This window comes from Molossus molossus, unplaced genomic scaffold, assembly GCF_014108415.1.
Source record: "Molossus molossus isolate mMolMol1 unplaced genomic scaffold, mMolMol1.p scaffold_m16_p_17, whole genome shotgun sequence".
In the NCBI taxonomy this organism is placed as follows: Eukaryota; Metazoa; Chordata; class Mammalia; order Chiroptera; family Molossidae; genus Molossus; species Molossus molossus.
In genome coordinates, this window is record NW_023425352.1 from 28,690,559 (window position 1) to 28,710,683 (window position 20,125).

Consider the following 20,125-nt stretch of genomic DNA (forward strand, 5'->3'; position numbering starts at 1 on the left):
TACAAATGGCTAAGAGACATCTGAAGAAATGTTCAACATCACTAATCATCAGAGAGATGCAAATTAAAACAACAATGAGGTATCACCTCACACCTGTCAGAATGGCTGCCATCAACAAATCATCAAACAAGTGTTGGTGAGGGTGTGGAGAAAAGGGGACTCTAGTACACTGCTGGTGGGAATGCAGACTGGTGCAGCCACTGTGGAAAACAATATGGTGTTACCTCAAAAAATTAAAAATTGAACTTCCATTTGACCCAGTGATCCCACTTCTAGGAATATACCCTAAGAAGCCTGAAACACCAATCAGAAAGAATATATGTACCCCCATGTTTTTAGCAGCACTATTTACAATAGCTAAGGTCTGGAAACAGCCCAAGTGTCCATCAGTAGATGAATGGATAAAAAAGCTGAGGTACATATACACAATGAAGTACCATGCAGCTGTAAGAAAGAAAGATCTCTTATCCTTTGAGACGACATGGAGGGGCCTGGAAAGTATCCTAAGTGAAACAAGCCAAACAGAAAGACAAGTATCACATGATCTCACTTACTTATGGAATATAGTGAACATAACAGTCTGAGGAATGGGGTAGTCCCAGAGACGTGGAAGTGGGGTACAGACTGACAATCCCCAGAAGAGGGGGTGGTGGGGGAGAGATAAACCACAGAACATATATGCATGTATGCATGAACAATGGACATGGACAACAAAGCTGGGGACAGGGCGGGGAGGGAATGGGAGGGGGGAATTAGTGGGGGAAAAAGGAGAAACATCTGTAACAAAGAGAAGAGAAGAGAAGAGAAGAGAAGAGAGAGAGAGAGAGAGAGAGAGAGAGAGAGAGAGAGAGAGAGAGAGAAAGAGAAAGAAAGAAAGAAAGAAAATGATATAAAACATAAAGAAAAAAGAAAAGAAAAGTGCACCTAATTCCAGTAGCTCCACCGTTTGTTTCCTTCACGAAAAGACCTGGGATCACTGCTGCGGGGGCTCGAGATGTTTGGAGGCTGCCCCTACTGGGCCTGTGCCATAAACTACTTTGGGCCATCCAAATTTAAACTCATCATTGAAGACCCCTGGGATGAGAAATGGATAAAAGGTGTAGTAGGAAAAGTCTACAGATGGCACGTGGATAGCTACCTCTCAGGTACCTTAAAAATCTTCCGGACCTATACCTGCATGATCCCAGAGCCCATAGGACAACTGAGACAAATGTCCAATACCATTCTACATAATGAGGCCACCCTGGACAGTCACCTGCGACCCCGAAAAGACCCATTCCCCTGGCTGGCCCTGATACGTCAAGGGGCAGAAACCTTGAATCACTCCCGACTGAGTAATGGTACTGGCTGCTTCATGTGTGCTTTTCTTGGCCGTTCACCCCTCAGGGCAGTTCCCCTAATCCAGGGCTTCAATGACTTGACTCCGCCCAGCCCACCCTTTCCTCCACTAACAGAGTTACCCCTATTCTGGGAATTCCTCACCCAAAACCTCTCTATCTGTTACATAGGCTCTTCTACCTCCTCATCTTGTCTTCCTTGTAACTACCCTATCATGGTCACTGCTTTTCTTAATGCACCACCTGCAGGATTCTTTTGATACAATGAAACCCTAACTAAATCTATAAACATCCCCTTTTCCCTGCTTACTGGTTACTCTAGTACCCCAACTGATGATGTATGGCCAAGCGGAATTCCTTTCCTTGCTATCCCAACCGGCTCACCGGGAGAAAAGAGCAGTCTTTCTCCTGGTCCTGGTGGGGCTCTCTTTAGCCTCCTCCCTTGTTGCTGCAGGTATGGGAGGTGCTGCAATAGGACACAGCAAAACAACTGCTTCCCAACTGGAAGAAAAACTCCATATAGCTGTAGAGGCGTCAGCAACATCCCTAGCCTCTCTCCATTGCCAGATCACCTCCCTTGCTCAGGTTACACTCCAAAATCAATGGGCACTAGACCTACTAATAGCGGACAGGGGAGGAACCTGTCTCTTCCTCCAAGAACAATGCTGCTACTTGTAAGGAATCGGGGGCGCCGCCGAATAAAACAGAGAAGAGACTGGAGAGCCAATCAGCCGAATAAACAGGGATCAGGCTTTATTGGGTACACTCCGGGCGGGTTCACAGACTCCGGGGGTCAAGTCCTAGAAGCCGCGCTCAATGTAGGGGCTTGTGTCTTTTATATCTGCCTGTTGTATCTGGAATTTGTCCCTTAGGGTTTGGCCCTGCAGGGGCTATGCATGGAGCCTCTGGAATGTGGATGGATAAGAGCAAGATGGGAGTTAATCTATAGGCTCGAGGCAGGCCGTTCAGGGTGGGAGACAAGGCTGAGCAAGTGAGACAATGGTCGAGCACTTTGCCTGGCGCCAGTGCCCAGGCCATCGGACACTACTATATCAGTGAGACTGGTCTAGTAGAAGAAAATATCAACATCCAGAATCGCTTGCAAGACGAGCTCCGCTGGAAGCAGACAACGGATAACCCTTGCTCAGGATGGTGGCAATCACCAGCATTTACACGGATTGCACTCATCCTAGGCCCTCTCCCAATTATCTGCCTATTACTGATGTTTGCTCCATTTTTCCTCAGATTTTTACAAAGCCGCATCCACGCAGGCTCTGGAGTAACTGTCAACCAGATGCTACTTCACCCCTGCATGGAACTCCCTTCTGAGCTGCGGACCTTCCCTCCTCAGGATGCCCCTACCCAGCAGGAAGCAGCCAGACAGAAAACGGCGCCCATATCCAACACAAAAGGTCAGAATGTAAAGTCAGAAGGCTCCAAAGAGTCACATGGCTGGGGAAAGAGATGGCCTGAGAAATCGAAACCATCAATCAAATACCTCCCCTCTTCGTTATGCAGAATCACCCCACCTTACCCCTCAACCAATCAAGTACTTCCCCTCTTCGTTCCTCAACCTCCCCTATAAAACTTTCCTGGGCGGCCATAACAGCACGACTTCCCTGGCCCGAACCCCGGACCAGCAAACCTCGCCCCGGAGTGCTCCCATAAAATTTTCTTGCCTGCTTTTGTGGCTCCGTTTCTCTTTCTTACTCGGTGAAAAACCTTACAGAATCATAAGAAATATTACAACAAAGTAATGATAAACTACCTTATTGCAGCACAATTTATTTAAAAATAAAATCACTTAGTATTAAGAATAGAACAAACACTTCCAAACACTTTCCAATTTATCTTCTCAAGTTAAAATCTAAAACACAGCATTCAGAGCTTTTTACAATCTACAAAGGTTTTAGTCAAGTAAAGACTTCCCTCTCGAAGTTTCTTAAGAATATAGATGCTGAAATTAAAAGCCATGAGGGATTAAGGTGATAATCAAAATACAGCATCTACTTAAAATATTGATTATCAATACTGCCCAGACCAGGAAAATTTAAGTTTTACCTTCTGCTTTTACAACACCATCGTGCATAGTAGTATGCCTGAAGATGAACAATGAGAACAAATATATATGTATAATTGTTGTCAATTTTATATAGTGAGTCTATAGTTATCATTTACATAGTTATTACAAAAGTGATTTTCCAAATACATAGCACTAGTACAAAAGTCATTTTACATTAAATGAAATCATAAAAGTACTGTTTACTTAAATGTTCAAGAAATGAAACACGGGAACCGAAAAATGGCGGCAGAGTGAACGGAGCTACACAGACCGTCTCCCAGAACCAAACTGGAATTACAACTATAACACAGACAAATCGACGGGAAAAACCAACAGAAAAGCAGCTTGAGAGGACCATACAACGAGGGACAGTGACTCCATCCCGGTAGGCTTGCGAAGGCGCGAGGCGGGGCTGGGAGCCCACAGTCGGCAGCTCGGCAGCGGCCTTAGCTGGGAGCAGCGCCCTCGGGTTACACTCCCAGGCGGCTCCACAGCGCAGAGCCGGGACAGAGGCTGAAACAGCCACAGCCACTCACCTTGGGCTCCGGCAGAGGGAGGGCGGACTGGACTGGAACTGTGTCGGGACACTCAGGGTTTGGAGGGTGCTCAGAGCTTTGGCTGAGTTGCTGCCACCCAGGACGGTGGCCACATTGCTCCTTCCCAGGGCTCTGAGGAGAGGCAGCAACCCCTCCCTCGGAGATCCAACCCCACCCTGTGGGCCATTGAAGTGCTAATTGAGGCTCACTAACAACCAGCATCTGCCCCACCCTCGTGAAAGCCCCTTGGCTGGGCACCAGAGGGAGTTTTTCAATCAACTGACAACCCAAAACTCATCACGTAACCTAGACTGCTAGCCTCCGGGCAAAAAGCTAGAGGATAACAGTACCTTTCCTGGGCTGGCAACTTTAACCAGGAAAGTAAGACCTGACAGTGGTGTTCAACGTGGGTCCTCCCTCGCTCATCTAAACACAGGAGAGGGAGCCACAAACAGCAGAACACCAACACCCACAGGGAGAACTTGACAGGCTCCAAAGCCCACAGTGATAGCCAAAATGGTGAAACACAGAAACAGAAGCCAAATGAAAGCAAGACACCTCCACCGAAGATGAGATCAATGTGGAGCAATTAGGCATGTTAACAGAGCTAGAATTCAGAGCCATGATCTTGAGGAAGCTGAACAGCATGAGTAAGGACATAGAGACACTGAAAATAAGCCAATTGGAAATTAAAAACCAACAAGAAGAGATAAAAAATGACATATCAGAAATGAAAAACACATTGGAAGGTTTAAAAAGCAGAGTAGAGGAAGCTGAGGACCGGATCAGTGAATTAGAAGACAGGGTAGAAACAATCAACCAATCAGAAAAACAAAAGGAAAAAACTATTAAAAAACAGGAAGACAGCTTAAGAGAACTATGGGACAACTGGAAACGTAAGAATATTTGCATCATAGGAGTCCCCGAAGAAGAAGAAAATGAGCAAGGGATAGAGAATATATTCAAAAAAATAGTGAGAGAAAACTTCCCGAATTTGGTGAAGGAAGAAGGCATTCAAGTTCAAGAAGCACAGAGAGTCCCAAGTAAGAAGAACCCAAACAGGCCCACACCAAGACACATAGTAATTAAAATGCCACAAATTAAAGACAAAGAGAGAATCCTAAAAGCAGCAAGAGATAAGCAACAGGTTACCTACAAAGGGAACCCCATAAGGCTCTCAGCTAACTTCTCACAAGAAACACTATAGGCCAGAAGAGAATGGCATGAAGTAATCAAAGTCATGAAAAACAAGAATCTGAATCCAAGACTACTCTACCCAGCAAGGCTATCATTCAAAATAGAAGATCAAATAAAGAGCTTCCCAGACAAAAAAAGGCTAAGGGAATACATTAGCAACAAACCAGCACTGCAAGAAATGTTAAAAGGACTGCTGTAATTAGCAGTAGAAATGGGAAGAAAAATAGAACCACACTAAACAAAAATGGCAATAAATAAGTACATATCAATAATCACCTTAAACGTAAATGGATTGAATGCTCCCATAAAAAGACAGAGTAGCTGATTGGATAAGAAAGCATGACTCATCTATATGTTGTTTACAAGAGACCCACCTCTCAACAAAAGACTCACATAGGTTGAAAGTGAAGGGATGGAAAAAAATTTTCCAAGCAAATGGAAAGCAAAAAAAAGCTGGGGTAGCAATTCTCATATCTGATAAAATAGATTTCAAAATGAAGACCATAACTAGAGACAAAGAAGGCCATTGCATAATATTGAAAGGATCTATCCAACAGGAAGATATAACCTTGATAAACATATATGCACCCAATATAGGAGCACCAAAATATATTAAAAATCTTCTGGAGGACTTCCAAGGAGAAATCGACAACAATACAATCATAGCAGGGGACTTCAACACCCCATTGACAGCACTGGATAGATCCTCTAGGCAAAAAAATTAGCAAGGAAACAGACACTCTAAATGAAGCACTAGACCAAATGGATTTAATAGATATCTACAGAGAATTACACCCCAAAACTACAGAATACACATTCTTCTCAAGTGCACATGGGACATTCACAAAGATAGACCACATGATAGGACACAAACTAAATCTCTACAAGTTCAAGAAGATTGAAATCATATCAAGCATCTTCTCAGATCACAATGGCATGAAACTAGAAATCAATTGCAACAAGAACATGCAAAGACATTTCAACACATGGAGGCTAAATAGCATGTTATTAAACAATGACTGGGTCACCGAGGAGATCAAGGAAGAAATTAAAAAACTTCCTGGAAACCAATGAAAATGAACACACAACACAAAATCTATGGGATGCAGCGAAAGCAGTTCTGAGAGGGAAGTTCATAGCACTACAGGCCTACCTCAAAAAACAAGAAAAATTTCTAATTGACTGTCTAACCTCACAACTTAAAGAATTAGAAAGCAAATAAAAAGAAAACCCCAGAGCAAGTAGAAGGAAGGAAATAGTAAAGATCAGAGCAGAAACAAATGACATAGAGACCAAAAAAAAATTCAAAGGATCAATGAAACAAAGAGCTGGTTTTTCGAAAAGATAAACAAGATTGATGGACCCTTAGCTAGACTCACCAAGAAACAGAGAGAACCCAAATACACAAAATAAGAAATGAAAGAGGAGAAGTAACAACCAACACCACGGAAATACAAAAGATCGTTAACAACTACTACGAACAACTATATGGCAACAAATTCGACAATCTAAGTGAAATGGACAAATTTCTAGAAACACACAGTCTCCCAAAACTACTCCCGGAAGAGATAGAACACTTCAACAGACCAATAACAACTAAGGAAATTGAAGAGGTAATCAAGACTCTCCCAGCAAACAAAAGCCCAGGCCCAGATGGCTTCACGGTGGAGTTTTACCGAACATTCAAAAAAGAATTAACACTCATTCTCCACAAACTCTTTCAAAAAATTCAAGAAGAAGGAAGACTTCCAAACATGTTCTATGAAGCCAGCATAATTCTAATTCCAAAACCAGAAAAAGACACTACAAAGAAAGAAAACTACAGGCCAATATCCCTGATGAACATAGACACCAAAATCCTGAACAAAATATTAGCAAATCGGATCCAGAAATACATCAAAAAAATTATTCACCATGACCAAGTGGGATTCATTCCAGGGATGTAAGTCTGGTACAATATTCGCAAATCAATAAACGTGATACACCACATAAACAAAATGAAGAATAAAAACCACATGATCATATCAATAGATGCTGAAAAGCATTCGACAAAATCCAGCATCCATTTCTGATAAAAACACTCAGCAATGTAGGAATAGAGGAATCATATCTCGACATAATAAAGGCCATACATGAAAGACCTACAGCCAACATCATACTAAATGGACAGAAACTAAAAACATTTCCATTAAGAACAGGAACAAGACAGGGATGTCCACTTTCGTCACTGATATTTAACATTGTACTGGAAGTCTTAGCCACAGCAATCAGACATGAAGAAAAAATAAAAGGGATCCAAATTGGAAAGGAGGAAACTGTCATTATTTGCAGATGACATGATATTGTACATAGAAAACCCTAAAGACTCCATAAAAAATCTATTAGACTTAATAAATGAATTTGGCAAAGTAGCAGGATACAAAATTAACGTCAAGAAATCGACGGCATTCTTGTACACCAATGATGAACTCACAGAAAGAGAAACTGAAAAAACAATCCCATTTACCATCATGCCAAAAAAATTACAATACCTAGGAATAAACTTAACCAAAGAAGTAAAGGACCTATTTGCAGAAAACTACAGGTCATTGAAAAAAGAAATAGAGGAAGATACAAAAAAGTGGAAGCACATACCCTGTTCATGGATTGGAAGAATTAACATCATTAAAATGTCCATCCTACCCAAAGCAATCTATAGATTCAATGCAATCCCCATCAAAATACCAACGACATATTTCATAGAACTAGAACAATTACTTCAAAAGTTTATATGGAACCAAAAAATACCTCGAATAGCCACAGCAATCTTGAAAAAGAAGAACAAAGTAGGTGGGATCACAATACCAGATATCAGGTTATACTACAAAGCGACTGTAACCAAAACAGCCTCGTACTGGCACAAGAACAGGCATATAGACCAGTGGAACAGAACTGAAAACCCAGAAATGGACCCAAGGCAATACGCTCAATTAATATTTGACAAAGGTGGCAAGAGCATACAGTGGAGTAAAGACAGCCTCTTTAATAAATGGTGTTGGGAAAATTGGACAGCTACATGCAAAAAAATGAAACTAGACCATCAACTTACACCACAAAATTATTTTATACACAAAAATAAACTCGAAATGGATAAAAGACTTAAATGTGACCCGTGAATCCATAAAAATTCTAGAAGAAAATGTAGGCAACAAAATTTCGGACATCATACGGAGCAGAATTTTCACTGATATATCACCTAAGGCAACAGAAATAAAGGAGAAAATGAACACATGGGACTACATCAAACTAAAAAGCTTCTGCACAGCAAAAGACACAATCATCAAAATGGAAAGGCAACCCACTGTATGGGAGAACATCATTGCCAATGATGTATCAGATAAGGGGTTAATCTCCAATATATATAGAGTGCTCATACAACTCTACGAAAGGAAGACAAAGAACCCAATTAAAAAATGGGCAGAGGAGCTGAATAGACACCTCTCCAAACAGGACATACAAATGGCCAAAAGACATATGAAGAAATGCTCAACATCACTAATCATCAGAGAGATGCAAATTAAAACAACAATGAGGTATCACCTCACACCTGTCAGAATGGCCACCATCAACAAATCATCAAACAACAAGTGTTGGCGAGGGTGTGGAGAAAAGGGAACTCTAATACACTGCTGGTGGGAATGCAGACTGGTGTAGCCGCTATGGAAAACAATATGGTGCTACCTCAAAAAATTAAAAATTGAACTTCCATTTGACCCAGTTATCCCACTGCTGGGAATATACCCTAAGAAGCCTGAAACACCAATCAGGAAGAATATTTGTACCCCCATGTTCATAGCAGCACTATTTACAATAGCTAAGATCTGGAAACAGCCCAAGTGTCCATCAGTAGACGAATGGATAAAAAACCTGTGGTACATATACACAATGGAGTACTATGCAGCGGTAAGAAAGAAAGATCTCTTATCCTTTGAGACGACATGGAGGGACCTGGAAAGTATTATCCTAAGTGAAAGAAGCCAAGCAGAAAAAGACAAATACCACATGATCTCACTTATATACAGAATAAAATGAACATAACAGTCTGAGGAATACAGTAGACCCAGACACATGGAAGTAGGGCACAGACTTACATCCCTCAGAAGAGGGGATGGGGGGGAGGGTGGGGGGGGTGGGAAGAGATAAACCACAGAACTTATATGCATCTATGCATGACCAATGGACATGGACAACTACGCCGGGGACGGGGCGGAGGTGGGGTGGGGTGGGGGGTGCCAATGGGGTAAAAAGGTAAAATATCTGTAATAAAAAAATAAATAAAAATTCATATAAAACTTGAAAAAAAAATAAAATGGGCACTAACAAAATAAGTAAAAAAAATAAAATTAAATTAAATTAAATTAAATTAAATTTAAAAAAAAAAAAGAAATGAAACACTTTCGTAATGCAATTTTTAAAAACGTCAAATATCCTGCCCTGGCCGGTTTGGCTCAGCGGTTAGAGCGATGGACTGTGGTCCAGAGAGACCCAGGTTTGGTTCCCGCTAAAGGCCCATACTTTGGTTGCAGTTTGTCCCCGGCCCTGGTTGGTCATGCGGGTGGCAGCCACTCGATGTGTCCCTTTCACATCCATGTTTCTCTCTCTCTCCCTGCCACTCTATCTGAACCAAAAAAGAAGAAAGAAAAATGTCCTCGGGTGAGAATAAAAAATAAAGAAAGTCAAATATCCTTCTTGGTGTTTACTAGAAAATAAACCCAATCAACATATTTTACTATGTGAATTACACATAGTAAAATCTCATTAATTGGAACCAAGGGAAAATCAATGTGAATGGTAGAATGTTTAGAAGGAGATGCAATTTTGCCCCTGGCCAATATAGCTCAGTTGGTTTTTTTTTTGTTTTTTTTTTAAATTTTGTTTTTCTTTATTGATTTGAGAGAGAGAGAGGGAGAGAAAGATATAGAAACATCAATGAGAGAGAATATCGACTGGCCACCTCCTGCATGTCCTTCAATGAGGATTTGGCCCACAACCTGGGCATGTGCCTTGACCAGTAATCGAACCAGTGTCCTCTTGGTGCATGGTTCGACGCTCAACCACTGAGCCATACTGGCCAGGTGGTTGAGCTTCTTCACATGCACCAAAAGGTTACAGGTTTGATTCCCAGTCAGGGCACATGCCAGGGTTGCGGGGTCGGTCCCCAGTGGGGGATGAGTGGGAGGAAGCCAACTGATGTTTCTTTCTCATTTTTTTTTTTTTTTTACTCCTCTCTCTCTCTCTAAAAATCAGTGGGCATATCCTTGAGTGAGAAGTGAAAAAAAATAATTAAAGGCCAAGGCTTTTTTTTGAAGTGGCTAGTTTCCCTGAAATCTTTTAAAAACTATTTAATTTTTGGTTTATAAATGTTATAAAGCAGTGAAGTTCTAATTAATAAAATTTTACTACATTTGGGAATTCATATTTTGAGTACTACTTTGACAACTTCAAAATAATATGTACAAAAATTTAGTACAAAAATCAATTTTCCCCAGAGGTAAGACTTTGTTTTCTGACACGATGTTAATTAGTCATGGCACATCAAAATCTAATTTTCCAATGCTATCTCACATATTTTGCCTTTTATATACCAATCTCTACTGTTTGGATATACTCACAGAATACAAAATAATTTTATCCAAACAAAAATAAGATATGAAAAATCAAAATAAACCTATGACATTATGAAGGTAAATTATTCCATGATTATATGATTTAGAATTATACCCTCCAACAGTGTAGACTCTAAAAAATTCCTAAATTACAATGAAAACTGTTATCTTGAAGTCAGAGGCTTTAAAAAGCTCAATGCCCCTTTGCAAATGCTATCTAACTTTTGTAAAGTCAAATATACTCAAACCATTAACATTATATGAAGGTCATTAATGCAAAATAAATCAGCAAAAACTATGACTATGTTCTGTGACTTCTGTGACTTTTGAAAACTATGCTAGTTCCTAAAATCTTCTAGTAGCACTTAAATAATACAACATGGACCTTGGCTAAAAGGACAATGAAGTGAGAAATACATATATTGATTAAGTAGACAAATATATATATACATATATATACACACACACATATATATATTTTAAATAGACAAAATGAAATACCATATTAAATATCACATTATCTTGAGGACTGTAGCAAAAGTTATTTTTTTTAATTGAAAATATACTTTAATCAAAAGAAAAACCGTCATATACTGACTATGAATAACCCATATGGCCTGTATGGGAGGTTCAAGGGGAGATACAGTACAGTATTTTAGCTGCCAGTACTGTCAGTCTCAAGAGGCCGAAGGCTTAGTACATCCCTTGGAAGAGAAATGTGGTAAAAAAAAAAGTTTATTTCTTTTTTTTTTTTTTTCCTCCAAATGTGGTTAAATAAATCAGATATCCCCAATGTAATGAAGACTTGCCCTGGCCAGTTTGGCTCAGGGGATACAGCGTTGGCCTGCAGTCCAGAGAGACCTGGGTGTGGTTCCCGCTAAGGGCACATACCTCTCTTGCAGTTTGTCTGGCTCTGGCTGGGTTGTGTGGGAGGCAACCACTTGATGTGACCCTTTCTCGTTGATGTTTCTCTCTCTCTCCCTCCCACTCCATCTGAACAAAAAATGGAAAAATGTCCTCGGGTGAAGATAAAAAAAAAAAGTAATGAAGACTCATTTCAAGTAATTACTCTGCTTATAAGTTTTATTTACACAGTAATTGTTAATAGTGGTTTATAGTGAATTCCTTGTATTTACATTTTATATACACATTTATATTTCAAAGGTAAAGAAACTGTACAATAATAAAGATGAGAAAAAGAAATACAATAACTTAGGTCCAACTCAGAAAAGAAATACACAAAAGGAAGATTAAACTCAGGCAGGTAGTATAACCTCAGTGAGATTACTGCCAGGGCTTACATTCCCTCTATCAGGGTCACCAATGTGAAGGAAGTAGTTACCAGAGTCAAAAATGTTATTGTAAACCTGTAAGACACTGGGTACTCCCCCTAATATTTTATTACACTACTAGTTTCCACTAAGCAAGCTCCTATGACAGGAGTTAACTTCTGAGGGTTCCACTAGTGGTCCCTAGGCTAGAATGACCCATGGGGTAAAAATATATGGGCACATCTGGTCCCATACTCCTAAAGAGGCAGTCACTACACTAACAAGGTTCTCGGGCTTGTTAGTTTGAAGACAATATACTACTAACAGAAACAGTGTGCTTAAGTGTTGTTTCAAACCAAACTGTAACATAAAAGCACATCATAAATCTAATTATTAACTGAACAACATGTTATATAAATACCACTCATAATATTCAAGTGATTTATTTTAGGTTTAAGAATTAAACATATTATAATAAATTTTATGTCAATTTACCAATAATTAATCATTTCTTTATCCACTATACCATCAATGTTTGACTCAATAGAAAAAAGTTCATTTTATCTTTTGCTTTTACTCTTATTTCCTTTGATTAGAAAATTATGCACAGTATTTTACAAGTCATAGACTTGGCTACATATTAAGATTTCAAATTTCAAACTGAAATTAACAAATTTTATTTCTACAAACAGTGAAGGAATTTTAACTAAAAAATCTCAAGTCTTGCCCAGCTGGTGTGGCTCAGTGGATTGAGCATCATCCCATGGACTGAGAGGTCCCGGTTTGATTCCAGGTCAGGGCACATGCTTGATCCCCAGTAGGGGGCGTGTAGGAGGAAGCCAATTGACGTTTCTCTCTCGAATAGATGTTTCTCTCTCTCTCTAAAAAAAAAAATCAATAAAAACATATAAAAAAAAAAATCTCAAGTCTTGCCAAGAACTGTCAGAATTCATACTTTTTACTCTCACCAGTGAAAAACCCATTTATATTTTTGGACTTACTTCTCAGATCAAGTCTTCAGTCCACTAAAGTGCAAAGAACTTTCCTTCTACCAGTTAGGTTTCTTAAATTACTAGATGAATGATTTTTTAGACTAGAAACAGAAAGGCTCAACTTCTTTGAGTAACAGGAATTCTTTAAGGGGAAAAACAATTTCCCTTAAAAAACAAATAGACATGATACAGTGGAAAAACACCTAAACATATGCAAATCAATTTCCCAACTATTTCCAGTTCCTAGATAACCAAGATTTGCCCCAACCTGTGAATGAAGATAAACAACTTCAGTAATTTAAATAATTTTCAACCAAAGTTGCTTAATCTTGGTCTACAATATCTTCAAAAGGACAGAACTAGAGATAGACAAAATCTGTACTAAGGTATGTATTTCAAATAGTATTTTGGAAGTTAAAGTAGTATTTAACACTCCTGCTCTGACCTCCAAAGTGCCTTTATGGTAACTGTTAAAAAGTAAAAAATTGAAGTATTTCCAAAGCTGTAAAAAAATTTTATTGCATTACTGTTCACTCCAAATCATGGTATACGAACTAGCCATTTAAACTTTTCTTTTGTAAAATGACTCTCCCTACAAAATACTTTTTTATTAATACTGTCAATAGGTTACTTATTTCATTTACTTCAGCCATGGAATTCGAAATCAGCAGTTTTCCATATCTTGATTCTTTTAGATTTCTCCAAGCTTTTTACATAGGAAACAAAAAGCTTTTATAAAAAAAAAATATTTGTATTCCAATTAGTCTGTTAATTTTGAAGATCAGCTTTTCAGAGCAGGACTATTATTCTTGTCTCCTTCTTTGATATCCTTCATTACAGATGCAAAGACCTGAAATCATACAGAGTAAAAAGATTAATCCTCAAAAAACTACCATATAAATTTAAGAGATTTAAATAACTTTAGTTTATTAACGTGAAAAAGCTTTACTGTAAGTGTATGTTAACTCTGTCCCCAAAGCTAAGTTTGAGCCTAACATTCCCAAATCCCTGTTTGACTCAACCCAATCTTATGGTATATAATTAGTTTCTAGTCTTCATCACTTGTTAAATACAGGGTGGGGCAAATGTAGGTTTACAGTTGCTCACATGGAAAATAATACAATAATTAATAAATAATAAAACAAGAATAAACTCTGTGTTTCATGTACTCACAACTGTAAACGTACTTTTGCCCCACCCTGTATTCTTAAATTATTGTTTGGTAATAGAACATTTTTTTGGATCAATATTCTTACATTTCATTTTCATAAGCAATAAAACTGAGTTTATTTATAATGCCTATTGTCTATCATTCATGGAACAAATAATAATGCTATCTTTTATGTCATTTAACTTAGACTGCCAATGTTTGCTTTCCTAATAAGACTAAGCATCTAAAAAAATCAGGATCATACATCATTTTCTTTCTATTGCAAATCCTTAGTACACAGCAGGTGTTTAATACAATTGTTGTCTATTTGAAATAGCAAATAATAAATTTGCTTTGGCAAAGACATGACTGTTGTAGATTTTACTTGACTAAACTCATAAAATATTACTGTATTTACAGAAAAATAAATCCATAGGTTTGGAGGGGTGGAAGAGAATCAATCTGTTTTAAACTCTTACTTTTTCAAAGCCAAGAATTATTTTTAAAAGATTTTCAAAAATTTAAGCACTAACATTTGAGAAATACATAACATTTTTATAAAAAGTCAGCTGATTGTTTTAACACATCTATTAGAAGTAGGAAAATATCACTTTACCTGAGTCCATTTTTTGGTGCTATTCTGCATTTGAATTGCTGCAATGCAGCTAAACAGCTTTTCTGATGTAATATCTTCTGGTAATTTAGTTAGAAACTGTGCTATATGAATAAAATCCATCTGTAGGAGAATATCTTCATATAACCGGAGGATCCCTAATCCAGTCCTAAATAAAAATTCCTCCCCATCTCTGCAAAATACATCCCAGACTCGACATGCCAGATCAAGTGGTAGTGATTTGCTATATAGGGTGAAGATCCTAAAATTAGGGGCGGGGGAGAAATAGTCATTGAAAAATTTCATTTATTTATTCATTCACTCATTAAGCATTTCTATATAAAAAGAACTGTGCTTAATTAGGGATAAAAAGGCAAATAAAATTTGGCTCCTTCCCTCAAAAAGCTTGAGTAACACAAAATTAAGTAATAAATAAGTGAATTCTGTGAATTTACAACCTTATGTGGACATGGCCCAATACAAACTACAGTGGCAGAACAGCCTAGCTGTTAAGGGTATGGCTCTGAAACCAGAATGCCTGAGTGTGAACTTAGATATGCAACTTATTAGTTGTGTTACCTTGAGCAAGATTATTCATTCTTGTTGTGCCTCAGTTTCCTTATTAGTATGCTAAAGATAATGCCACCTACCTCTTAGGATTGTTTTGAAAATTAAAGGGGTTAATAAATGTAAAGTGTTTTTAGAACAGTGACTAGCACATAAGAAATACTCAATATAAGTTATTATTATTATATAAGAAATCCAAGTATCATCTTCTAGTAACCTAAATACAAAACTATAAAGTCTTACGTCTCTCTTTTCTCTTCTCCTTCCACAAACATCCACTGGTTTTTTTCCCCGCCCTTAACCAAACTATTTCCTACTTCTTTTGGAGCAATGTATAAGCTCCAACAGAATCACAAATAGTTTCTTCACATCCTTGCTGACAATGTCTGATCATGTAATGCATTATCCTGTGGTGTTTCGGGGTGGCATTCTGGTTGGTGAAGTAGGGAGAATAGGGGGTAGAGAACTCCTTAAGGTTGCATTGACAAAGAAAGTACAGTTTGTACACAGTATCTCTTTATGGTTAGGGCTGAAACCTGAGAAAGGGAAGTAAAAATTCTCCAACCAAAAAAAAAAAAAGAGGACTCTTTAGCACTGCCACTTATTTATTCTTCTGTTTTCCTGCACAACTGATCCTGGGATTTGTATGTAATAAGTTCAACAGAGGCAGTGAAACAAAAATCTGTGTCTACTTCTGAAAGTAGAAACACCTATTTAATTGCATAACAAAAAGAATACTCTTGATGACTCTTGGTGGCACGGAGGATACTCACTATTCAAAATGAGAAAGGGTACCAGCAGTGCCTTAGGCAGTTTCTAATACAGAGTACTCCCTTATTATCAGTTCCATCCTGCTTCCTATCTCAATTGTGATCCTGATTTGCCTCATGTTCACATTACTCAAGACTGACAATTAAGTTATTTTACCCATTTCTTTACAGATTTAGTATTTGATCTTGGCTCCTCTAGGTACCATGATATAATAACCATTAACTTGGGACTTTCCCAGAGGAACGCTAAATGTTCCTCGTGGGAATGAAAAATACACTGAAAAAAATTTTTTTTTTAAAACCCTAAATAAAAGAAGCCCAAACAACTGGAAAAATATCACATTTGCTCAGTGCCATTAATTATTTTTCTATATTAAAAATTATTATCGTTTACATGAAACCCACTGATTTCAAATGATTAGGATTTAAGGTTTAAATGTTTCATATGTACTCTTAACCTATCTTAAGACCAATTCTCCCATCTCTTTGGCAAAATTCATCTGCCATTCTATAATCAACTGGCTGTCATTCACCAGAATCTTAGGCAAACTCTCTAAGTTAAAATAGAAGAGCTGGAATTACAAAGTTGAAAAGACATTAGCACCTAAATAAGACACCACTCCTCTGTCAGAAAGCTGGACAAAGCCTTGAAAAAAACAAAGCCCTCAGTTATAAAAAACACTATCATAATAACTACAATAAGCCATTGGGAGTTAACTAAATAAAGACATAGCAACCAACTCTTTCTGAAAGCTTGGTATGTACTAGGCATTGAATGAGATAATCCATGTAAAACACCATCACTACAACTCAAAATATATTGTTATTCCCATTTTAGAGCTAAGAAACTAAAACACAAACTGAGAGATTCTGATTTCAACCCCCAAGTCCAAGCTCTTAATCAAATGCCTCCCCACAAAAATATGAGAGTTTCTCTATTTATTGTTTTTTTATCCTCAACCGAGGACATTCTTCCACTTTTTGTTCAGATAGAGTGGGAGGGAGAGAGAGAGAGAGAGAAACATTGACGTGAAAGGGACACATTGAGTGGCTGCCTCCCACACAACCCAACCAGGGCCGGGGACAAACTGCAACCGAGGTACGTACCCTTAGCGGGAACCGAACCCGGGTCTCTCTGGACCACAGGCTGATGCTCTAACCACTGAGCAAAACCGGCCAGGGCGAGAGTTTCTCTATTTATAAGAAGAGTTTTTTATATGCAAAAGTCTGTGCATGAGATTTACTCTAGTTCCTAAAACACACAAAATATTATACTTTGTTTCCTTTCATTATTATATTTTATGTACATAAGTTATCACTTACCAGTCTATCAAGTATATGTCTGGCGTAAGACTATAAGATTTGAAATGAAGAAATAGTTTGGAGAGATTTTCTTCAAAAAATACTTCAAATGTTGCAAAATATTTCAACATCTAAAGATGGCAATAATAAAATTATTAAAGAGTGTACTATATAAATAGAGAAATTAAATCCTCAACATAAATTAACTTAAAATCTCTTTCTGAGTCTTTTCATCAAGTATTCATAAACTTATACTTTCAATGAAAAGTTTATTTTATTTTATTAAATTTATTGGGGTGACACTGGTTAACAGGATCATATAGGTTTCAGGTATAGATTTCTATGTTACAAGATCTGTATATTGCACTGTGTGTCCACCAACCTAAGTCAAATCCTCCCATCCCCTTCCCTCTAGCAACTACCACACTGCTGTTTGTGTTCATGAACTTCAGTTTTATTATATCCCACATGAGTGAAATAATATGATTCTTCACTTTTTCTTATTTCACTTAGGTTAAGGAAAGTTTATTTTAGACCAGATTATTTTTAGTCTTCTATTGTTTTCATTCTAAAAGGGCATTCAGACTACTGAAACTGACAGTCAACAATAAACATGATTCATTCCCAATGTTCATACCATGCTGTGATCCACACGAAAGAAGGCCAACTGGCATGGCTTATTCAGGAGATTTGCAAATGCAATGAAGGCATCTGCCTCTTCCAAATTGAGAATGAGAACTGCTGCTATGAAGGACATCCCTTGGACCTTCAAAGGGAAGAGAAATTAATCAAAATGGGCTTATAATAATAATTCTATACAGTTTATTTTATTGCATTCCTGAAAAATTACAAAGTGATTATTACAAGGTAAAATTAACCAAGATTTCTTTTTTCCCCCAACAAAAGTATATACAGAGAAGTCATTGATACTTATAAAATCTCCCTAATTTTAAATTTCTTGATCATATGGTGTGGTTTAAAAAGTGTTAAGGAACCCTGGCCAGTATGGGTCAGTGGTTAGAGCGTCGGCTTGTGGACCAAGGAGTCCAAGGGTTTGATTCCGGCCGAGGGCACATGCCTCAGTTGCGGTTTGTCACCAGCCGGGTTGGGGTCGTGCAGGTGGCAACCAATTGATGTGTCTCTCTCACATTGATGTTTCTCTCTCTTTCCCCCTCCCATGCTGTGTGAAGATAAATGTAAAAAATATCCTTGGGTGAGGATTAAAAAAAAAAGTATTAAGAAAAATTTTGGAGAAAAGTAACAGCTTTTACATGCTACAAAAAGCCTATCTCAGTGTACTACCTAGTTTATTTCCTATTTGTCTGATGTCTTTCAAAGTAGAGTACAGAATCCACAAAATTTAATGAAAATCAGGTGATTGTCTTCATTGTTATAACAAATCTGCCTGAGGCAGGAAGTGAGAAACAAAGAATAAAAGAGATCTATGCGAAGTGTAAGTGCAGGTTGAAATTCCAAGAAAGAAGAAGTTGTGGAGGCTGGGACAAGAGGCTGGATTCCTGGAAAAGCAGGAGGAGAAAAAAGAAAAGAAAACATCCCAAGACAAGAAAGATCTATAAGTAAAGACATACAAGACCAGCTCAGTTGGGGCACAAGACTTACGAAGGGAATAATGGGAGTAATTAGAAAAAGGAGGATATATTTACAAACTGGAAAAGGCCTTGAGTAAAAGACTAAGCTATATAGGTGCTTGTTTGTGAGTTATAAGGAGCTATTGTACCTTTCTGAACAGGCATATGGTATAAAACGGCTATTGTAAAAACATTCTTTCATTTAAAAAAAGTTTATCAAGCACTTACTTCTGGTAGAAATTTGTATAACAGACTTACAGAGAGGCCACTAAGAATATTTGCAAAAATACCTCTGTCTCTTTCAACTTTCTTAGCAACGTTTAAACTTTTTAGCACACTTCAATCTGGATTCCCACTCCATTACCATACTGTCTTGAAACTTCTCTTACCAGGGTAACCAATGATATTTGTTGTAAAACCCAATGGGCACTTTCCTACCCTCTAAGCAGAATTCTCTTAGCTTCTGTGATTCAGTATTTCTCTATTTTCCTCCTACTTCTCTGGCTTCTTCTGTGACTGTTTAACCAGAAGTCATAAAACCTTCATCTTTTCACCGCTGTCTCAAAATAGAAGAATTTTAGAGACCTCACCATAGGGTGGCTACCTGGTACAGCTTACTCTATTTTGTTGCATGTTCATCCGTACATTTTTTCATTCATTCATTCACTCAACAACTATTTATTATGTGCTTATTGCTATATGACAGGCATTGTTCTAGGTACTTGAGATACTTCAGTGAATAAGATTCTTGCAGTTTAGAAGGAAGAGACACACACTAAACAAACGAGTAAATCATATGTTATATTAGAAGGTGGTAAGTGCTATGCAAAAAGTATGGCACAGTAAAGAGGGAAAGTGCCAGATTTGGGGATGGGGCAGGTTGTATCATACTTTACTCTTTGTTCATTTATTCACCCACAGACCCCGTCTTTCCCTCTACTCTCATCCTTTTTTTCCTAATCATTTTGGAGAAAACAGAACACTTTTTTTTTCTGTTATCATAGTTTATTAAATTTAGGTAAATTTATCCAACCAGCTCTTGTTCTTTGAATGGGAAGGTATTTGACTGTTAGTCACTTTTCTTTCTGTATTTG

General features: G+C 38.0%; 1 protein-coding gene across 1 annotated transcript in view; it reads right to left on the reverse strand.

The window, feature by feature from the left end:
• Window positions 1–13,531: 13,531 nt before the first annotated feature.
• The window catches only part of TBC1D12 (TBC1 domain family member 12), a 99,478-nt gene continuing 92,884 nt past the window's right edge, over window positions 13,532–20,125 (reverse strand). Inside the window, exons 10-13 of the mRNA XM_036265030.1 lie at window positions 18,080–18,208; window positions 17,464–17,573; window positions 14,807–15,065; window positions 13,532–13,890 (exon numbers count right to left, since the gene is read on the reverse strand). Of these exons, the coding sequence (XP_036120923.1) occupies window positions 13,822–13,890; window positions 14,807–15,065; window positions 17,464–17,573; window positions 18,080–18,208 (567 nt within the window). The 3' untranslated portion in view covers window positions 13,532–13,821. The remainder of the gene's footprint in view (window positions 13,891–14,806; window positions 15,066–17,463; window positions 17,574–18,079; window positions 18,209–20,125) is intronic.